General features: G+C 40.2%; 1 protein-coding gene across 3 annotated transcripts in view; it reads right to left on the reverse strand.

Moving 5' to 3' along the window:
* Positions 1 to 8,706: 8,706 nt before the first annotated feature.
* TAOK1 (TAO kinase 1) overlaps positions 8,707 to 18,934 on the reverse strand; it is a 170,630-nt gene continuing 160,402 nt past the window's right edge. For all 3 annotated transcript variants that reach the window (XM_057501085.1, XM_057501087.1, XM_057501086.1), the window contains one exon: positions 8,707 to 17,957. In XM_057501085.1, the coding sequence (XP_057357068.1) occupies positions 17,496 to 17,957 (462 nt within the window). In that variant the 3' untranslated portion in view covers positions 8,707 to 17,495. The remainder of the gene's footprint in view (positions 17,958 to 18,934) is intronic.

The raw sequence follows: 18,934 nt of genomic DNA on the forward strand, positions 1-18,934 counted from the left end.
ACCTGAATGTTAGTCATGAAACCATGAAACTCTTAGAAAAGAACATAGGCAAAAATCTTTTGGTTGTAAACATGAGCAACTTCTTCATGACAATATCTCCCTGGGCAAGGGAAACAAAAGCAAAAATGAACAAGTGGGACTATATCAAGCTGAAAAGCTTCTGTACAGTAAAGGACACCATCAATAGAACAAAAAGGCATCCGACAGTATGGGAGAATATATTCATAAATGACAGATCCGATAAAGGGTAGACATCTAAAATATATAAAGAGCTCATGCATCTCAACAAACAAAGAGCAAATAATCCAATGAAAAAATTGGCACGGGATCTAAACAGACACTTCTCCAAAGAAGAAATTCAGATGGCCAACAGACACATGAAAAGATGTTCCACATCCCTAGTCATGAGAGAAATGCAAATTAAAACCACAATGAGATTATCACCTCACACCAGTAAGGATGGCCACCATCCAAAAGACAAACAACAAATGTTGGCAAGGATGTGGAGAAAGCGGAACCCTCCTACAGTGCTGGTGGGAATGTAAATTAGTTCAACCACTGTGGAAAGCAGTATTGAGATTCCTCAAAAAACTCAAAATAGAAATAACATTTGACCCAGGCATTCCACTCCTAGGAATTTACCCTAAGAATGCAGGAGCCCAGTTTGAAAAAGACATATGCACGTCTATGTTTATCACAGCACTATTTACAATAGCCAAGAAATGGAAGCAACCTAAGTGTCCATCAGTAGATGAATGGATAAAGAAGATGTGGTACATAGACACAATGGGATATTATTGAACCATAAGAAGAAAACATATCCTACCACTTGCAACAATATGGATGGAGCTAGAGGGTGTTATGCTCATTGAAATAAGCCAGGCGGAAAAAGACAAGTATCAAATGATTTCACTCATCTGTGGAGTATAAGAACAAAGAAAACATCGAAGGAACAAAACAGCAGCAGACTCTCAGAACCCAAGAATGGACTAACTGTTACCAAAGGGAAAGGGACTGGGGAGGATGGGTGGGAAGGGAGGGATGAGGGAAAAGAAAGCCGGGGGTGAGGGCATTACTATGAGCATTCATAATGTAGCGGGGTCACGGAGAGGGCTGCACAACACAGAGTAGACAAGTAGGGATTCTACAGCATCTTACTATGCTGATGGACAATGAATGTAATGGGGTATGGAGGGAACTTGGTGGGGGAGAGTCTAGTAAAGATAATGTTCCTCATGTAATTGTAGCTTAATGATACCAAAAAAAAAAGAAATTAGAGATTGGAAATATGTTACTAATAGAAGCTATCTTTGAACTGGCAGATCATAGATGATAACCAATTTCTTATTTTGGATAGAGTATTCTTGGTTCAAGGCCCTTCTGTTTCATTAAATATATCACGCCATTCTCTTCTGGCCTGTAAGGTTTCTGTTGAGAAGCTTGATGATAGCCTGATGGGTTTTCCTTTGTAGGTGACCTTTTTCTCTCTCTGGCTGCTTTGAATACCCTGTCCTTGTCTTTAATCTTTGCCACTTTAATTATTATATGTCTTGGTGTTGTCCTCCTTGGGTCCCTTGTGTTGGGAGATCTGTGGTCCTCCATGGTCTGAGAGATCATTTCCTTCCCCAGCTTGGGGAAGTTTTCAGCAATTATTACTTCAAAGATACTTTCTATCCCTTTTTCTCTCTCTTCTTCTTCTGGTACCCCTATAATGAGAATATTGTTCCATTTGGATTGGTCATACAGTTCTCTTAATATCCTTTCATACCTAGAGATCCTTTTATCTCTCTCTGCCTGAGCTTCTCTGTATTCCTGTTCTCTGATTTCTATTCCATTAACAGTTTCTTCCACTTCATCCAGTCTGCTCTTAATTCCTTCCATTGTTTGTTTCATTCCTCATATCGCCCTCTGGAATTAATCCCTTAGCTCTTGCATATTTCTCTGCAGGTTCATCAGCATGGTTGTGACTTTTATTTTGAATTCTTTTTCAGCAAGATGTGTTAGTTCATTCTCACCACACCCTCTATCTGGTGTTTGAGTGATTTTGGACTGAATCAGATACTTCTGCCTTTCCTTGGTGATAGAATTGATTGCTGGCATGTGGCGTGTGTGTGTCAGCTAAGAGCACAAAGTCCCTTCCTGCTTGCTGATTGCCTTGCCCATCTCTGCTGCCTGTGCTGGTTACCTGCACACAGGTAGCAGCCTCTGGTTTAATCCCCTGAGCTGTCATGGGCAGGGTGGTCCTCAGGATTGTCTAGGGCACTGGCAGGAGTTGCAGGCAATCTGCATGTGTTTGCTGCAACAGCAGAGCCCCTACATGCCTTCTGGACTTTGCACTGGCTTCCTCTGCCTGTGTCAGTCAACTGGGTGCAGGGGGAAGCTTCTGGGTTAATCCTCTGAGCTGCCCTGGGCAGGGGGCCTTTTGGATGGCTTAGGGCACTGTGGGGGTTGCAGGTGAGCAGCACGTGTTTTCTGTGAGAATAAGCCCCTTTGTGCCTTCCAGGCTCTGCACTGTCTCTCTGCTGTCTGTGCCAGGAAGCTGCACACAGGGGCAGCCTCTGGGTCTGGCCTGGTTAGCTGCTTGCTGGGAGAAGACTGTGTGGTTGCTGTGGGCAGGGCTGCTCCCCAGCTGTTCTGCAGCAATGGCGGGTCAGCCAGTTTGCTTGCAGTGCTGGCAGGGGGTAATGAATGGCAGGCTGCTTATCACTATGAGGGGCTTCAGAGCTGCATTGCCACCCAGGGGATTAGGGCACCTTAAGTTCCTTAAATTTCCCAGCCTGCTGGGCTGAGTGTGCCAGGACGATTTTGTCCACCTGTTAAACCCTTTTCCCTTTAAGACTTTTTAAATAATTAATTAATTAATTTTTTGGTATCATTAATATACAATCACATGAACAACATTGTATTTACTAGATTCCCCCCATTATCAAGTCCCCCCCATTACAGTCACTCTCCACCAGCATATTAAGATGCTATAGAATCACTGCTTGTCTTCTCTGTGCTATACTGCCTTCCCCATGACCCCCCCATTATGTGTGCTAATCATGAAGCCCCTTTGTGCCCTTATCCCTCCCTTCCCACCCACCCTCCCCAGTTCCTTTCCCTTTGGTAACTGTTAGTCCATTCTTGGGTTCTGTGAGTTTGCTGCTGTTTTGTTCCTTCAGTTTTTTTCTTTGTTCTTCTACTCCACAGATAAGTGAAATCATTTGATACCTGTCCCTCTCCACCTGGCTCACCTTTAAGACTTTTAAAGTGCCCGCTTTTCTTTTGTCCCAGGGCAGCCGGCTGTGGAGACCTATTTGCAGTCTTAGTCTTGGATTTTACTTTTCTGTTTCTCTAATATCCATTACACCATGCAATGTGTCCGTGCTCCCAGCGCAGATTACTAGGGTTGGTCATTTAGCAGTACTGTGCTTCCACTCCCTCCCCACTCTGACTCTTTTCCTCCCATGGGTGAGCTGGGGTGGGGGTGCGTGCTCAGGTCCCGCCGGGTCATGGCTTTGTATCTTACCCTTTTAATGAGATGCTGAGTCCTCGCAGATGTACATGTACCCTGGCTGTTGTACTGTATCTTCTGGGCTCTCTCTTAGGAATAGCTGTATTTGCTGTATTTTCAAAATATATATGGTTTGGGGAGGAGATTTCCACCACCCTACCCACACTGCCATCTTGAGAAGCTCCTCTTCACCGCTGAATTTTATCGAACTTTTAGTGAATACCTAATACCCAACCTCCTTAAAGTTTTCCAAAAAGTAGAAGAGGAGGGAATACTCCCAAACTCATTCTCTGAGGCCAGCATCACTCTAATACCAAAACCAGGTAAAGACACCACAAAAAAAGAAAATTACAGACCAATATCCCCGGTTTGGGTCAGGCCGTTAAACACTACAATAGGACATCTGGAGCCATGTGTAGCTAAGAGCTTTGCCATGAAGTTTAAATTTGTCATTGAGAAAGAGGGCACCTGCTTTGACAGGAAGCTCCATCCTGGCCTCGCAAACAACAAAGCAGTTTAAAGAGGCGAGATGTTTACCAAAAGCCATATCCTAAGGCTTGGTATGGGGAGTTCCTGGGGTTACAATTTTAGGTTTGGATAATCTTAGCCTAGCCTTGTTCTTATAGAGCAAATGAAAAGAAAATGAACTATCCAAGAATCTAAATTGAAATGCAAATAACACTCAGTTGTCTTAGGCATGTTATTCTGTCCTGGAGAAATTACCTAGCTCCTCCTCCCCACATTCCTCACCTAACGTTTTTTCACCATTTCTGATCAGGAGAAGTAACAAAAAAATGAAATCCAAAGAAGCCATTCTACTGCTGGGTAACAGCCTCTGCATAAGGCTTGATGAGGAAGAATGTCTGACACCCGGCCCCCCTCCCCCAGCACCTGGTGCAGTGCGGATTTCATTAATTAGGGTCTCCTGTCCCATGTGCAGGACCGCAGGATTATGCAGAACTGCCAGCAAAGTGGAAGCAGCCCCGTGGTGTTTTAACACCCCTCACCTCCCCCCTCCCCACCCTGCTGAAAGGGCCCCTAAGGACTAAATCTGGATCATGCCTCTAGGCCAGATACCATGGGACTCTGATTTTTTAAGATAATATCTTCTGGAGAAATTATGGTTGGTTTCCTTTCCTTTTTCATAGGAAAGCAAGCTTGCAGGGGGTGGGTACACAGACATATACCTTTTCGGTATAGTCTTGAAGCTCTCAGAACAGCAGAACAGCCCTCGTCCAGGTTCCACTAATTCCCTTGGACCCACAGCACTAACACCTAAGCCCTCAACTATTTCTCCTCCATGGCCTTTGGGCTCACAGGCTATCTCAGGAAGCTGCTTCTTTTTCATCTCCTCATCGCTACTTGACGGCATCACTACTTTTTCAGTCCCCTTTGGCCAAGAAAGTACAGTTCCTATTCAAGCAGGTTTGGGTGACCATGTCCTTTAGTCTAGCAGTGAAGGAATCACCTGAATTGGCTCTGCTTTGGTTAATAGCAAATCACATGACACCAGTTAGAGAAACCCCAGCTACACTTTTCTGAGAGAATGTGAGTCCCTCCTTGAACAGAGTAAGCTACAAGTCTGAGGAAGCAAGGAACAAACAAACCCAAAGTACCACTGACTTGGAGTTTTCCAGGTAGTGAGTCTTCAGCGATCCTCTCAGGCCTCATTTGCAACCTCTTGGTCTCCTCATTACTCATAAACACCTTCAGGCGGTGAGGGGGAACACTCCAGTGATGTAATTAAAGGAGGCATTACTTCTGAAGTAGAGACTGGGTCCTCTGTCTACACCAATGGATCAGAATGCAGGAAGCAGACAGCTGCCTCTGCAGGCTTCTTTGAGTTCTGCTAAGTTCTGATCTCTGATACCTAAGGCTGCTAAGTGATAAATTAACTCTCTCAAAGATTTAGTATATTATGTACTTATACATAGGTGTCTAGGGTGGCTTGGCCAAAGATGGCAGTATGAAAAGCAAATCACCAGATCCTTGCTTTGAGATTTGTCATCTCTCTTTTGAGTGGATATCCTTTCTAAGACTTGAGTACTGTTAGAAAAGAGGGACTGACACAGGAAGTGTCATCTTGGATTATATATATATAACCTCAAAACCACCAGAGTCAGAAGCTCCTCTGTATTCATCTTCCACCCAGACCACAAGATCCTTTGTAAATCACTCTTAGTAATAATGCCAAGATCTCTCTCTCTAGAAATGAACTTCAGCATGAATCCTCTCCTTGCTTAAAGAAGCAGATATACTTGGTCACTTTGGTAGAACTTGGTAACAATGCCAATGAGTATCAGTGATTCTACAGCCAAGCCACAAAGGACAGCATCAGAAATTGTGTTCACTATTTTGTAGAGATAAGATTGAGAAGTTGCACCTATCTGGGTGCCCGGAGATGGAATGAATGCCTCAGGAGGCAGTTTAAGTGCCACATCTTTGGTGGGATATGCAACCTGGACTGCCACTTGGCACAGATCATGGAAGGACATGTGTGGGGAAATAAGGTGGCCTAGATTAGATGTAAGGTCTCTTCTCATCTGAGAGCCGGTGAGCTGCAATAATGCTATTGAGCTCAGTGGGTTTAAAATTGCCTGGTTGGTTTATGGGCTTGAAGATCAGATCACAGACCTGATCCAGATCCTAGGAGTTGAGAGATGACATAAAGGTTTTAATTAAAATAACTCTGCAAAAGTGACCAGAGGATGTTTTTAAAATAGCCAATAATCATGCTCTAAAGTGTCCAGGAAGAGCTAAAAGTTTGAAGGAAAAGTGGAATTTCATGAAAACAAACAATAAAAGACACCAACACATAAAAAATAAACATCTCTACCTTTCAGCCATCCTGTGTAATCAGAGAATACCTTGCCCTAGTGTTTATCACTAGTGTGGCTGAACAAAAATCACTCTCCAACTTGTTTGCCTCTGAATAATATATGTTTCCCTGCAATGATGGAATGTCATTATTTTTTGAATGTCCAGAAAGAAATGTTCTGTCTGTCCTCTGAAGCTCTGTGTGCTGAGCCATGCTCGCCCGCCTGTGGAGCTGGCAGAGCCCCCTGTCCACCCTCCGTCCTCTAGGTGCTGCTTCTGTAGATCTAGCCTCTGTGCCCAACATTAACCAGTAGCGGCTCTGTTTAATCAACAACCTGGCCTCCTGCTCCGGGCTAATAATTTGCCAGCAAGCTCAAAATTTCGATTATCAATGGTACCTAAGTAGCGATATTTTCCAGAGGGCAATTAGTAACTTGTGTGGGGGATAGAGCACTGAGGTAGTTTGGAGATGTGGCTTCTAGTTTCTACTTCATCTGACTCATGACCTTGGGAAAGTTATTTCATGAGCTGTTCCCTATGAAAAAAACTTGAGACTGTGAATAGACCTTAATTTGGTCTGTTAGAATATAATGAAACAGTCAAAGCAGCTAGATCCTGTTCTCTGAGTCTATTAAAGATCTCTATGATGAAATGGCGTCTACTTTATGATCCAAATCTATTCTCCACTTCTTACAAAGCCGGAAGTCACAGTTATTAATTCCATTGCAAAGTTGGGAAGGGCCTGGAAGATGGGCATCTCTGAGGCTCTCAGGCTGGGCCCTGGGCTGCCCACTGTACACTCCCCACACACACTCTGAGAACCATAATATGGCTGATGAGTCTCACACTGGTTCATTTTTTCCAGCCAGAAACCACCTGTTTTCCTATTTCTTTTGAATCATGGTCAGAGAAGCTGTGGTTAAGATCTCACAACTAGTATTGATGGGGCTGAAGATGAGGACCCAGATCAGTGCTCTTTATGCCACACTTTTCCTAGTCAATCACTGGCTGAGATGACAGGAAATAATGCTCATTTTAGACTCTATAATGTAAAGGGTGTTTAAAAAAGGTGAATTAAACTCTTCAGAGCTGCTGGAGTCTACAACTCTGGGGGACCCACACACAGTACAGATGGCACTCCTAACCTTGTTTATGCACAGCCTGCACAGCCTTAAACCCCCTTTGCTGCCTTGTCCCCCTCTATCCGTTAAGAACAAGCATCTGCAAACTTAGTAGCAATTAGTCACTAATTGCCCACAACACATCCGGGAAAACCCTGGTCCCATAGTTCCGTTGATGAGGTGTAGGTGCTAGCACCAGCTTGTAACCACCAGGCCATGGAGCTGGCCAACCACTGTGGTAAACTTAATGTTCAAATTTCCAGTCAGGAAGGATAGGCTTTAAAACCTCAGCTTAACTCAGCATCTTTGATGTACTCAGATGATGACAACATTGGTTTTGGCTTGTTGACATGGGATACAGGCTAGAAGCACATTTTATTAATACTCTCCTTCCGCTGTAGTTTGATGAGCCCAGTTATGGGGATAAAGCAGGAAGAAATCCTGTTTTTTAAACACTCTTTGAGTTCCTCCAAATTCAAGGTGGGGCAGTGAAGTGCTAGAGACAGGAGACCTGGGAGCTAACACTGGCTCTGCCACACAGTTGCTTGACCCAGGCAAATAAAACACTATATAAATGTTAACCTCAAAATAGCTCAGTATCAACATTCTAGGAATTAAAAGCTGTGTTAAAAAGGTGAAACTGCTATTTTTCTGACAGTCTTCTATCCAATAAAGTAGGTGATCTCAATCATATTTTTTTTAATGAGACTTCAAACTATTTTCTCATTTAAAAAAAAACATAAATTTCAGCCTATGAAACCCCCTCCTCTGAAAAAGCCTTCTGACAAAGTCACTTAAACAGTATTTTAAACAACAGGATTGGGTTCAATATTCTGGACAATAATAGGGCTAAAATATGCTGATTATCCAATCTGGGAAGCCCAGAGGACATCACCTTGGAAGCTTTGTACAAGGTCCACGAACTACATACCTCTGTGTGTTCTTATTGAGGGGAGGAGCTGGAGGTATACAGACCACAACATAGGTGTATATAAAACTATTTGCGTTAAGCTATTAGAGCCTACAGTAGAATTATCTCACATCCACACACAATAGGCCACTTCACTCTCTGGGCAAACAGAATTGCAGCAATTAGACCTGAGAGCTTATGTCTGTTATCAGGAGTTAGTTCACTCTTACCTGTATCTTCTCACTTTTTAATCCTGAAATCCAGCACTGTGCCTGAGACTCAGTAATTATCCAACAGCCCCTGAGCTAAAATATACTTTATCTTTATGGTAATAAATTTTTAAAAACTGAGCAGACACTCTGTGTACTAAAATTACTTTATTACAGTTGATTTTTTAAACATTTCCTTTGCTATGATACAAAGGATACTTACAAACAAAATATTACATATGACCTTCTTTTTGCTCTTATGTTCTGACAACTTGGTAACAGCTTAAATGCACAATCTATACAATTAATACAGGTTATATATGAACTATAAGGTATGTTGAACCAGAAGAATACTGACAATATACTGTACAATAAGCCTTACCAATTAGTGCTGCGGACCATTTCTACCAAAAGGAAAATGCACATCTGTACAGTCACCTTTACCAGCTGGTGCTGACAGTGAGGGAGAGGCTTCTTCCTCATTGCAACCCTTGATAAGCCTCCACTGTGGGCATCTGTTTGGTCTGAAAATTGAGAGGACTGTGTATATTTAAAATTAGCCATCGGTAAAGTGGCATAATGTCACTTTCAACATGATATTCTCTAAAAAATCAGTTTTAGTTTTAAAAGAGCGTACATCCTTCGTCAACCATGAAAACCCTACAGGCTCAAGGGCTTTGGAAGATGAGATGAAGGCTGCCAAAAAAGGAGGCAAGAAACCAAGCCAAAACCTAGGTCTTGCAAAATCATCATTTCCCCTTCACCAAAGGGAACTAGAAATGTACAAATTCATCGATGAACCTCAATGATAACATATCAGTTAGCTGATAACCCTCATTTTTATCTGGACCCCTGACTTGTGGGAATAACTGAAAGAGACTGTGAGTAATATATACCACTTTTAGAAAAGAACCTCTTACTTAGTTAAAATATTCCCTTTAGCTACCAAAGCTGGTGTGTGCTACTACAGGTGTGCATTCATTTCTCAATGGTCTACTCAGAAATGATAAGGTTACAGCTTTTTTTCCTTTTTTTTTTTAAATAAAAAAGCAATTGACTGAAGCATTTTTCTTTTTTTAGGTAAATAGCAAAAATAAAAATAAAAACCAACCCTGGCATTTGCACAAATAATGCAAATGGAGCAATATGGCCTATAAGGAAAGGGCTTAAAGAAAGGAAGACAGGAGTGAAGAAAATCCATAGGAAATGATGTATTAGTTTTTCTTTTTAAAAATTTCTACAATACATGTGCAAAAAAATCATGCTGATTGAGGAAAACAAAAGGAAATGAGTATATAAAACTAAAGACATAAATAATATGTTTGGATGACTGGTAAAAGCAGAAACCAACCTGGGTTACAAAAAGGATTATACATTCAAGATGCTCTTAAACCCAGTGGGATAACTTATGTTAAAACTGTGTTAATAGTTACATTAAAAATCTCAAGTTTGTTTTTAAATCTTCACAATACAAGCAAAGCTGTTTTTTAAAATATACACTATACATATTTCTCATAGTCTCTCCAACCTCATTAATGCACAGTTATCTTTTTCATATACTAAAACAAGGGGGTTCTGAAAGCTAAACTGCTCAGAGTAACCCATCCATTACTAAATGTCTTAAGTTTTAAGTGGGTTAAAAACTTGAGCAGACTTATGTAAATAGGATTTAGCAACAAAAATGTTTGTTAGTTAAAAAAACTCTAAAGCATTTACAAATTATCAGGTTGGAATAGTCTGGAGAAGTTATGTGCACTATACTTTAAAATGCTATTTACATCAGAACATCGCTTTTGTAAAAATTTTCCTAAAATATAAAAAACAAAACTAAATAAATTTGGAGAAAACCTATTCTAACATAGTAGAGAAGGACCGTAGCAAGGAAAGGTACAGTAAGAACAAAATGACCTCCTAATGGAAACCCCATACGTCCCTCTCCACCTTGATCTTGCTCTATGAGACCACCTGCACTCCTCCTATAAGGCTCATATGTCAAGTGTGAAGACAACGTGTAAAATACCTTCTCAGATAAATTACTGGCTTAAGTGGGGTTTTTTTCCCACCTTGTGTCTCTGGCTTGGATTATTTTTGGACATGTGTATGTAATTGATTGGAGGGGCACTCTAAGTAGGCACAACTCCCATTTAATGTGCAATAAAAGGTGTAACATACAAAATGCTGTTGGGGAGAATGGGTGATGGTTTCTTTGAATTATGAAATGCAAGGAAACATATCTGGAATGGGGACCAAATAGAGCTATCTGGCAAACACGAGGGCAGCCAACATCTTAAACTTGATAAGAGAAAAAAGGGTTAGAAGGGTTCCAATACCTGCCCACCCCAGGTTTGTCTGTATGTGCCAGTCACATGGACCAGCCAGAATCTGCAAATGTTAAGCAGTTACATCCTTTTTAATCACATAATTGACTCCATGACCATGAGCGATTTATAGTAACAATAATGTTCATGCTGAGGCAATGTATTTGAGGGCTCAGGAAAAGCAAAATATGCCACTGAGAGAAACCTGTTCCCATACCACTGGTCTTTATGCTAAGGTGGCCCTAATATACCTTTGATGCTAAGCCCGCCATGCAAAAGCAAAGAGCACACACTTTTCAATAACACTGGTATCTCATTTCTAAATTCCACTGACCTCAGAGTTGCCAGAGAAACATGGGTACTGAAAGCATACAAATGAGGGTTTATGGATGTTTAAAAATGCATTTCCCTCACCTATGTTCACCAGCCTTTAATACCTTAGGCTATAGGACCTATCAGAGAAGGAGTAAATGGGGATAATGACAAAGGAACATATGTAATTCTGAAAACAGGAAAAAAAAAAATGCTCCAGAAATGGGATCAATGTGCCAGCAACAAGCATAATTAATTTCATTTACAAATTCAGCTAGAGAGCCTAATGAACAGTTTCAAGCCATAATGTTATCACCTGCATCATTTATACAAACACCAAAACTCTTATACTTTATAGATAAAACACACTTCTGTAAACATGGCCACTGGGGGAGGGAGGCTTCCTACCTCATTCATGATTCAGGACATGTAATCGGTATATTAAATAAAATGACTGCACTTCAAAATATTTAAAACCTGACCAATGATTAAGCTTCATTGCCCCCTGTTTAACATTTAAGCATTAATTCTAAAAATGTCACCTAGGATGGTTTCAGGGTTCGATGCTACGACCACATCTGGCAATGACAGCAACTCCTCTCTAGCTGGCACAGACTTATAAATTTTAGTACAAAAACAAAAAAATACAGAAACTAGGTCAATTTATTAGCTACATATTTACAGATAATTACATGACTTTTCACTCACAATTGCTAAAAACTATGAGTGTAAAGGAAACTGTGCAGGTTGAATTACCCGTACTTTGGGGGGAATCCTTGGGCATCAGGATACCCTTTTCATTCATTCAGAAGTCTCACCTTCTCTCCACTTTTCTTGGCAAACTACCTACAGATGTCCAGACTAGTATATCCAGTGGGCATCCTGTTTCAGAGAGGATTAACCTTTTTCTCTATGTAAGAAGAATCTCTTGTATATTTAAAAACAAAACAAACCCAAAATAATCAGACACATACACACACACAAAAATCTCTGAAACCTCAGGATTGCTGGGAAACAGGTAACAGTGATGGTGACATAGTAAATGGCTCCCCAGTTTGAATTCTCTGCCTGTATTTTCTTTAAGGACCATCTATTTTTGGGTGAGTGGGAGGGAAGTGCAAGTTTTAGAAAACCACAACAGGCAGATAAGGTGCATATTTTCTATTTCTTGTGATCTGAAGACAACCATTAGGCCAAATGGTTTCTCTTCCCTTGTATGAGTGAGATTTTGTAAATCTGAATATAAATGAGGGAAAAATTAGTCAATGTGACTTTAAAGAGGGCTCCTAGAATTCAGTAAAAATTATAAATGCACAATAAAGGAAGAGTTGCCAGCTTCGATTTCTTTTTCTAGATGGTGTTCAATAAAATTACTTCCTCACAAAGAGTCATTTCCAATGCAGACCTATTGCAGTGATTTCATAAAAGTGCAGACAACATAACCAGACACACAGCAAAATAGACTTCAATCAGTAGTCCTTGTACACTAGAGGCAAGTCTGCTAAATGTATAGCACACTCTTCATCCTTTTAAGGAATCTGAGCATGGGAAACTTCCAGTTATTACCAACTTAGAGTGCCTTTTCAAAGGCAATGCTACAAACTGGTTGGAGTACTACCATGTTAGATGAGAAAAAAACAAAATAGTGAATTTGTTTTTCTTTAATAATGATCTGTATTTTGGTAAGCATCTCAGAGATGGCAGCCCAAGATGTGACTTTTTTCCTTAGAGGAAGAAGTTTATCTAAAGAACAAGAACCTCCTTACATCACTAATATTCATACTTTATACTTAAACATATTATTTCCAAACTTGTATACACACTAGATACTTCACATTGCGAGAATGGGACAAAAATATGCAGGACCATATAAAATTCCTAGGAAAGGGCTGCTGTTGGGCCAAATCTGTACTTGTATAGTAGTGGCTCAGAAGGGGTGGGAGATGCACGAAGAACTATTAGCAAGCAAGAAGAGGCAGCTAGAGAGAGAAAACCCCAGGCCAATACCATATCCCTCTCTCCCAGTGGCCACTGCCTGTTGACTTAAGTTTAGGAGAACCTTAGATGCCTTAGCAGTAATTCCTTTCTTGGCTGTTTTGGTCCTCAGCAAAATTTTTAATTATTAGTATTAATGGAGTACAGAAAGTACAAGGATCAATGGCAACACTAAGAAAAATGTATAGATAGCATACATGAAGATTATGTGATTGGTTATCATCTTTGCAGAGGAATCACCACCAGTGTTTTTCAATTTCCACGGTTCATTTCTCTCTGCATCACTTATCTTTTACTGTATCACAACACAGACCCACGGAAACACTAACTGGCTCCATCCCCAGTACTATTTTACTGCATTGCAACTTATGGATCCATATTTTACCAAACTTTCTTTCCACCCACACAAGTGTTGAGGGTATTGAAAAAGAAAAGATAGCATCTAATGACCATCTTTTCATAAATATCAACCCAGAGTACTCACTCTTAACAAACACATGCATTCTTGCCTTAACTGAGGACTGAAATAACAAAGTAACAGAACCTTAAGTGCCCTGATGGAAATGTACAGTATGAGGTACATTCACCTATCTATACACACATATAGGCACTCATATGTATATACAATATATACATACAAATGATAATAGCTATACCAAAAATGTGCATATTTAACAGTTTTTTAAAAAGCCAGTAGATCATGGTATAATACAATTTATTTCCACTAGTGAATGGCACAAATGGAGAAATGCAAAAGAGGTGTTTCAAGTACAATGAAGTCATTTTTCACAGGTGAAAATAAAGAGTATTATTCCAGTGTCCAACACAATGTACTCTATAAAAGTTTAAAATGCCAGACATTTAGTACTTAAAGCAGAAAGTTACTAAAGTCTGCCTTATGGTCTGAAAAAGACACTCATAATAGAGTTTTTGAGTTTTGAAAAGGGGGTGAGGAAAAAGGTGGGAGTGGGAAGGAGAGTCAAGGACAGTTTCTTAGTGTGCTGAGTGGTGTTTACCTGATGTCCAGGAAGCTGAACATCATAATGATTATGCTAAAAAGTTCAATTTACTGATAAATCCTTGGCCTAGAGTACCAAGCATATTATACCTGTGGATGTGGCTTCAAATGCAGGGCTATTCATCTCTAGGTACAGAAATTACTAAAAAGAATGGCAGCTCTGAATACAAATAATTTAAATACATTTTCCAGCTAACCTTATGTAACAATGAAAATGCCTGTAGATACTGTAATTTGGGAATACAGCTGATTTTAATAAAGGGAGAAAAAAAATATGTATCAAAAGAAGGGAACCCAATTAAGGAATATCTCAAGGCATGAGGTTTTACATTTTCAAAATGCTAACTTAAAAAAAGGGAGAGAGAGTAAACACAACATTTTACTGCCAAGTTCTGGATACCAGATATAACATTTACAGATTTCTGATATGCTGGACAAATTTCCCATATTTTTTATTTTCTTAAACACATATATACTAAGTGAACACCAACACTGGGGAGGAGGTAGTATTAATTTAATCAAAGGTTGACATTTAAGCACTGATTGAGAAAGTGCCTGCTTCTTTCTTTAGGATCTTTCAAAATCCTTCCAATTTTCCTGCTTTTACTCTTTGATGATTCCTACCACGATTGAGATTCCTCAGAAGTTAATCTTACAAACACACACAAACCAATCTGAATGTTAAATCTGAATTAATTTGAATCTTTTTGCAAACTATATGTATTTTAATTCAAATTAACTTAATGGAATAATCCAGGTACAGTGATGTAAAACTGGTTGCCACACAACTCAATCTGATACAAAGCCCTACTGGACAGACATTTGGAGTCAGTATTCAATCACGATTTTACAAGTACATATACTCTGCATCAACTCAGTAACTCAATTTGACTAATTTAAGTCCTTTATGGACTTTAATATGTATTATTGGTCATTTTTTTGATTTTAAAGAGTTTTATATGGAAAACTGATCTGCTTCAGTAGTGTAAAAGAGCCAAATCTAGTAAGAATTTTTTAAAAGCTATCAAATTCCATTATATTTTTGGAAATTTTATTAATTCTAGAGCGTGGTCCTATTATTTTCCTCTAAACATGTAGATATCTCAATTTGTCTGACATACTGTGCAATATTTGAATGCAGAAGAGATATTGAAAAAATTAAAAGTCCCTTTCAATAGATACAAGTACATGTTATGTTCACCTAAAAACTGGTGATCTCAACCACGGCCAAGAGGACAATGGACCAGAGTGCTACCTGAAACACTGTCTAAAATTGTGTCTGAATTCTACTGCGATCTTGGCTTTAAAAATATTTACATTAAAATACGAATTTTTCTTCCAGTTACCTTTAAAGGAATGATAGAAACTCCTAAAGGGGTGGATTCAGGCAGACTGGACTGACATACCAGGAGAAGACTTAAATTGGTTGAGAAAACCAAGATTTCAATGGTGATTAGTCTGGTCTAGGTGGAGAGTATCACTGAGAGGGCCTTGGAGAATTCTACCTTGAAGCCCTCTGTGAAAAGCAGGAATCAGGCAGCAGCAGGGCCTCTGGTTCTTCAAGACAGCTGGGGAGAGGGCAGGACAGTAACCTAAAGGAACTTTGAGAGCTCACTGGAAAGGACATTTTTTCCCTTCAATTCATATTCATGGCTCCCCACCCAACTGCAGCTCAGTCTCCACACTGACGGATGGGACACCAAGTCACACCCGACTGTCAGCATTGGGGTGGTCCTTCATTGCAAAACAAAACAAAACAAACAAAACAAAACACACCCCTCTCTGGAACAAAAAAAGTTAGCTTTAGTCAAGAGATTTCCTGACCACTGTAGCTCACTTTAGTTTTTGTTTGTTTGTTTGTTTTTTTAATTTACCAAACTTGCTAGTTCCTTTTCAGTAGTACTTTAGCACAGAGGCTTCAGACTTCTGGAAGTGGTGTTTTCTGTGGTGTGATGATAACATGATGCCAAACAGTCACTAAGTCTCAAGGAACTAGAAATTTGTAAAGTATTGCAGCAACAAAAACAGCAATAAAAAAAAAAAAAGAGGACCTGCACATGCAGCAAAACCTACTGTGGTGCTGAGGGTTAGTCAGCAGCTGGCAAAGTCACTGGCTCAGTGACTCCTGGTTCACTATGGCAACTAAGCACTTAAATAATTCGCTATTCTACTTGTAAACAGGAAATCCCATAAGCCAAAAGGGGGTAATTGAATTATCTAAGAAGTGTAATGAGAATTCCAATGTGTTCCGTAAATACGGCATCATTCAAATACCTTTTGGCATTTGATTTGTATTGGCTATATGTCTTTGTTTTTGTATAAACAAAGTAAAAGTACTGTCTGGGGTCTTAGAAGTTAACAGAGCTTAGCTGAGATATCACAGTATAAGCAACAAAACGTCAGGATATATATAGGCTTCAACTCCTCACTCTGCTGTTGCACATACCCATCGCATGAGCTTTCAGGGGCCCCTCTCACCCTTTTTGTCTTCCCCTTTGGAGGCTCACAGGTTTGGTGAAGCAATTCCCATAAAACTTGTGATCCCCTGAAGCACCTCCATCTCACCATGCCACAAAGAAGGCACAATTGAATGGACAAAAAAAAAAAAAAAATCACTGACAAACTTGCAGCATTCAGAAAAAGAATTGGGTTGTCTTCTACTCTCTGAAAAAGTCAGTGCAACTCTTTAGTGTTCATGGATTTCCACTTTCTTTTTTACTCCAAATGAGGCCAATTTAATAAACAAAAGTCAGACCAATTTAATAAACAAAATATATTGGTGAGGGGATACAGGTGTTTCCATAATAACTTGCTTAAGCATATGCTGCCTGCTGTGAGTGGCTCATAAGAACCTGGGTGGGGTATATGGAGAAAGGCTTTAGATCTTTTCACAAATTTCTTAGGATAGAGTTGCCCAAAAGTGATGACTCAAGCCACTTTGCTGGATTCTGTTTTTGCAGTTTTCAGAAAATACCCCAAATCTAGCCAGTTTCTTTTTACCACATGCATTATATGTGTGTGTGTCTGTGTGTATTTGATAAACACACATATACACCAATTCCCCATTTCAGAAAATTTCTCCAAAAGTTAAAAACAAAACAAAACACAAAACCCAGCAGCCAAATACTATTACATCCCAATTAGTAAACACAAAACAGAACGTTTTACAAAAATGAATAAAATATACCACATGCACTCAGCTTCCACACGGTAGTACCCAAGTGAGGAGGCTGCTGGGGTGATGTCTGTAGGCAGTTTCTTTTGGCGGACAGCTCCAGCGGAATTGCCATTCTCAATTATTATGTGTAAGACATGTGTGACCCATTGGATATTTGTGAAGTGACACTCGTGCTTCTGCTCATGCCTTGTTCCGTCCGTCCCCCGGAAGCTGTCCGCCTTAGAGCCTGAGGGCTATTGCGGACTCCCATACTGCTACCTCGGGGTACCCCTTGCATTGGCCCAGAAGGGTGACCCCATGGCTGAGGGCCACCTTGCATTGGATGGCCCCAGGCTTGTGGTGGGCCACCTATGGGATGCCCCCAGTGAGGTCCTGGACCCCCAGTAGGATTGTGAGGCCAACCAGAAGCTCCCGGATAGCTGTGGCTGAATGCCTCAGGGGCAAGGTTAGAAAGGACCATGTTACTAAAACCTAGTCTCATGCTTTCAGAGTCGAAAGCTTCAATTTCTCTGGCTTGACGCTCCAGCAGGCTTCGTATTCTTTCAGTGCGTTCATTCTGCAATGTCAACATCTCTTCTTCAATCTGTTGTGGGGTTGGGGGAGGAAGCAAAAAGAATGCTCATATATTTTTTTAAAAATCTATAAACTACAGAAGCAATAATTATTCTGGTTTAAAGTGAATCATAAAAATGTCCACTCTCTGGGGAACCCTCCTACACTGCTGGTGGGAATGTAAATTAGTTCAACCATTGTGGAAAGCAGTATGGAGGTTCCTCAAAAAAACTCAAAATAGCAATACCATTTGACCCAGGAATTCCACTCTTAGGAATTTACCCTAAGAATGCAGCAGCCCAGTTTCAAACAGACATATGCACCCCTTTCTTTATCGCAGCACTATTTACAATAGCCAAGATATGGTAGCAACCTAAGTGTCCATCAGTAGATGAATGGATAAAGAAGATGTGGTACATACACACAATGGAATATTATTTAGCCATAAGAAGAAAACAAATCCTACCATTTGCAACAACATGGATGGAGCTAGAGGGTATTATCAGTGAAATGAATCAGGCAGAAAAAGACAAGTTATCAAATGATTTCACTCATCTGTGAAGTATAAGAACAAAGAAAAAAACTGAAGGAACAAAACAGCAGCAGACTTATAGAACCCAAGAATGGACTAACAGTCACCAAAGGGAAAGGAACTGGGGAGGATGGGTGGGAAGGGAGGGATAAGGCGGAAAAAAAAAAAAGTCCCATTACTATTAGGAGACATAATGTGTGTGGGGCACGGGGAGGGCTGTACAACACAGAGAAGACAAGTAGTGATTCTATAGCACCTTACTATGCTGATGGACAGTGACTGCAATGGGGTATGTGGGGGGGACATGGTGATGGGGGGAGTCTAGTAAACATAATGTTCCTCATGTAATTGTAGATTAATGATACCAAAAAAAACACTAATGTCCACTCTATTTTAAAGGATGTACATTTAAAAATCAAAGAGCTGTACTGTAAGAATCATATGTAACTTATATTGCTAAAATGTGTAAAATAAAG

Source organism: Manis pentadactyla, chromosome 4 (genome assembly GCF_030020395.1).
Source record: "Manis pentadactyla isolate mManPen7 chromosome 4, mManPen7.hap1, whole genome shotgun sequence".
Taxonomy (NCBI): Eukaryota; Metazoa; Chordata; class Mammalia; order Pholidota; family Manidae; genus Manis; species Manis pentadactyla.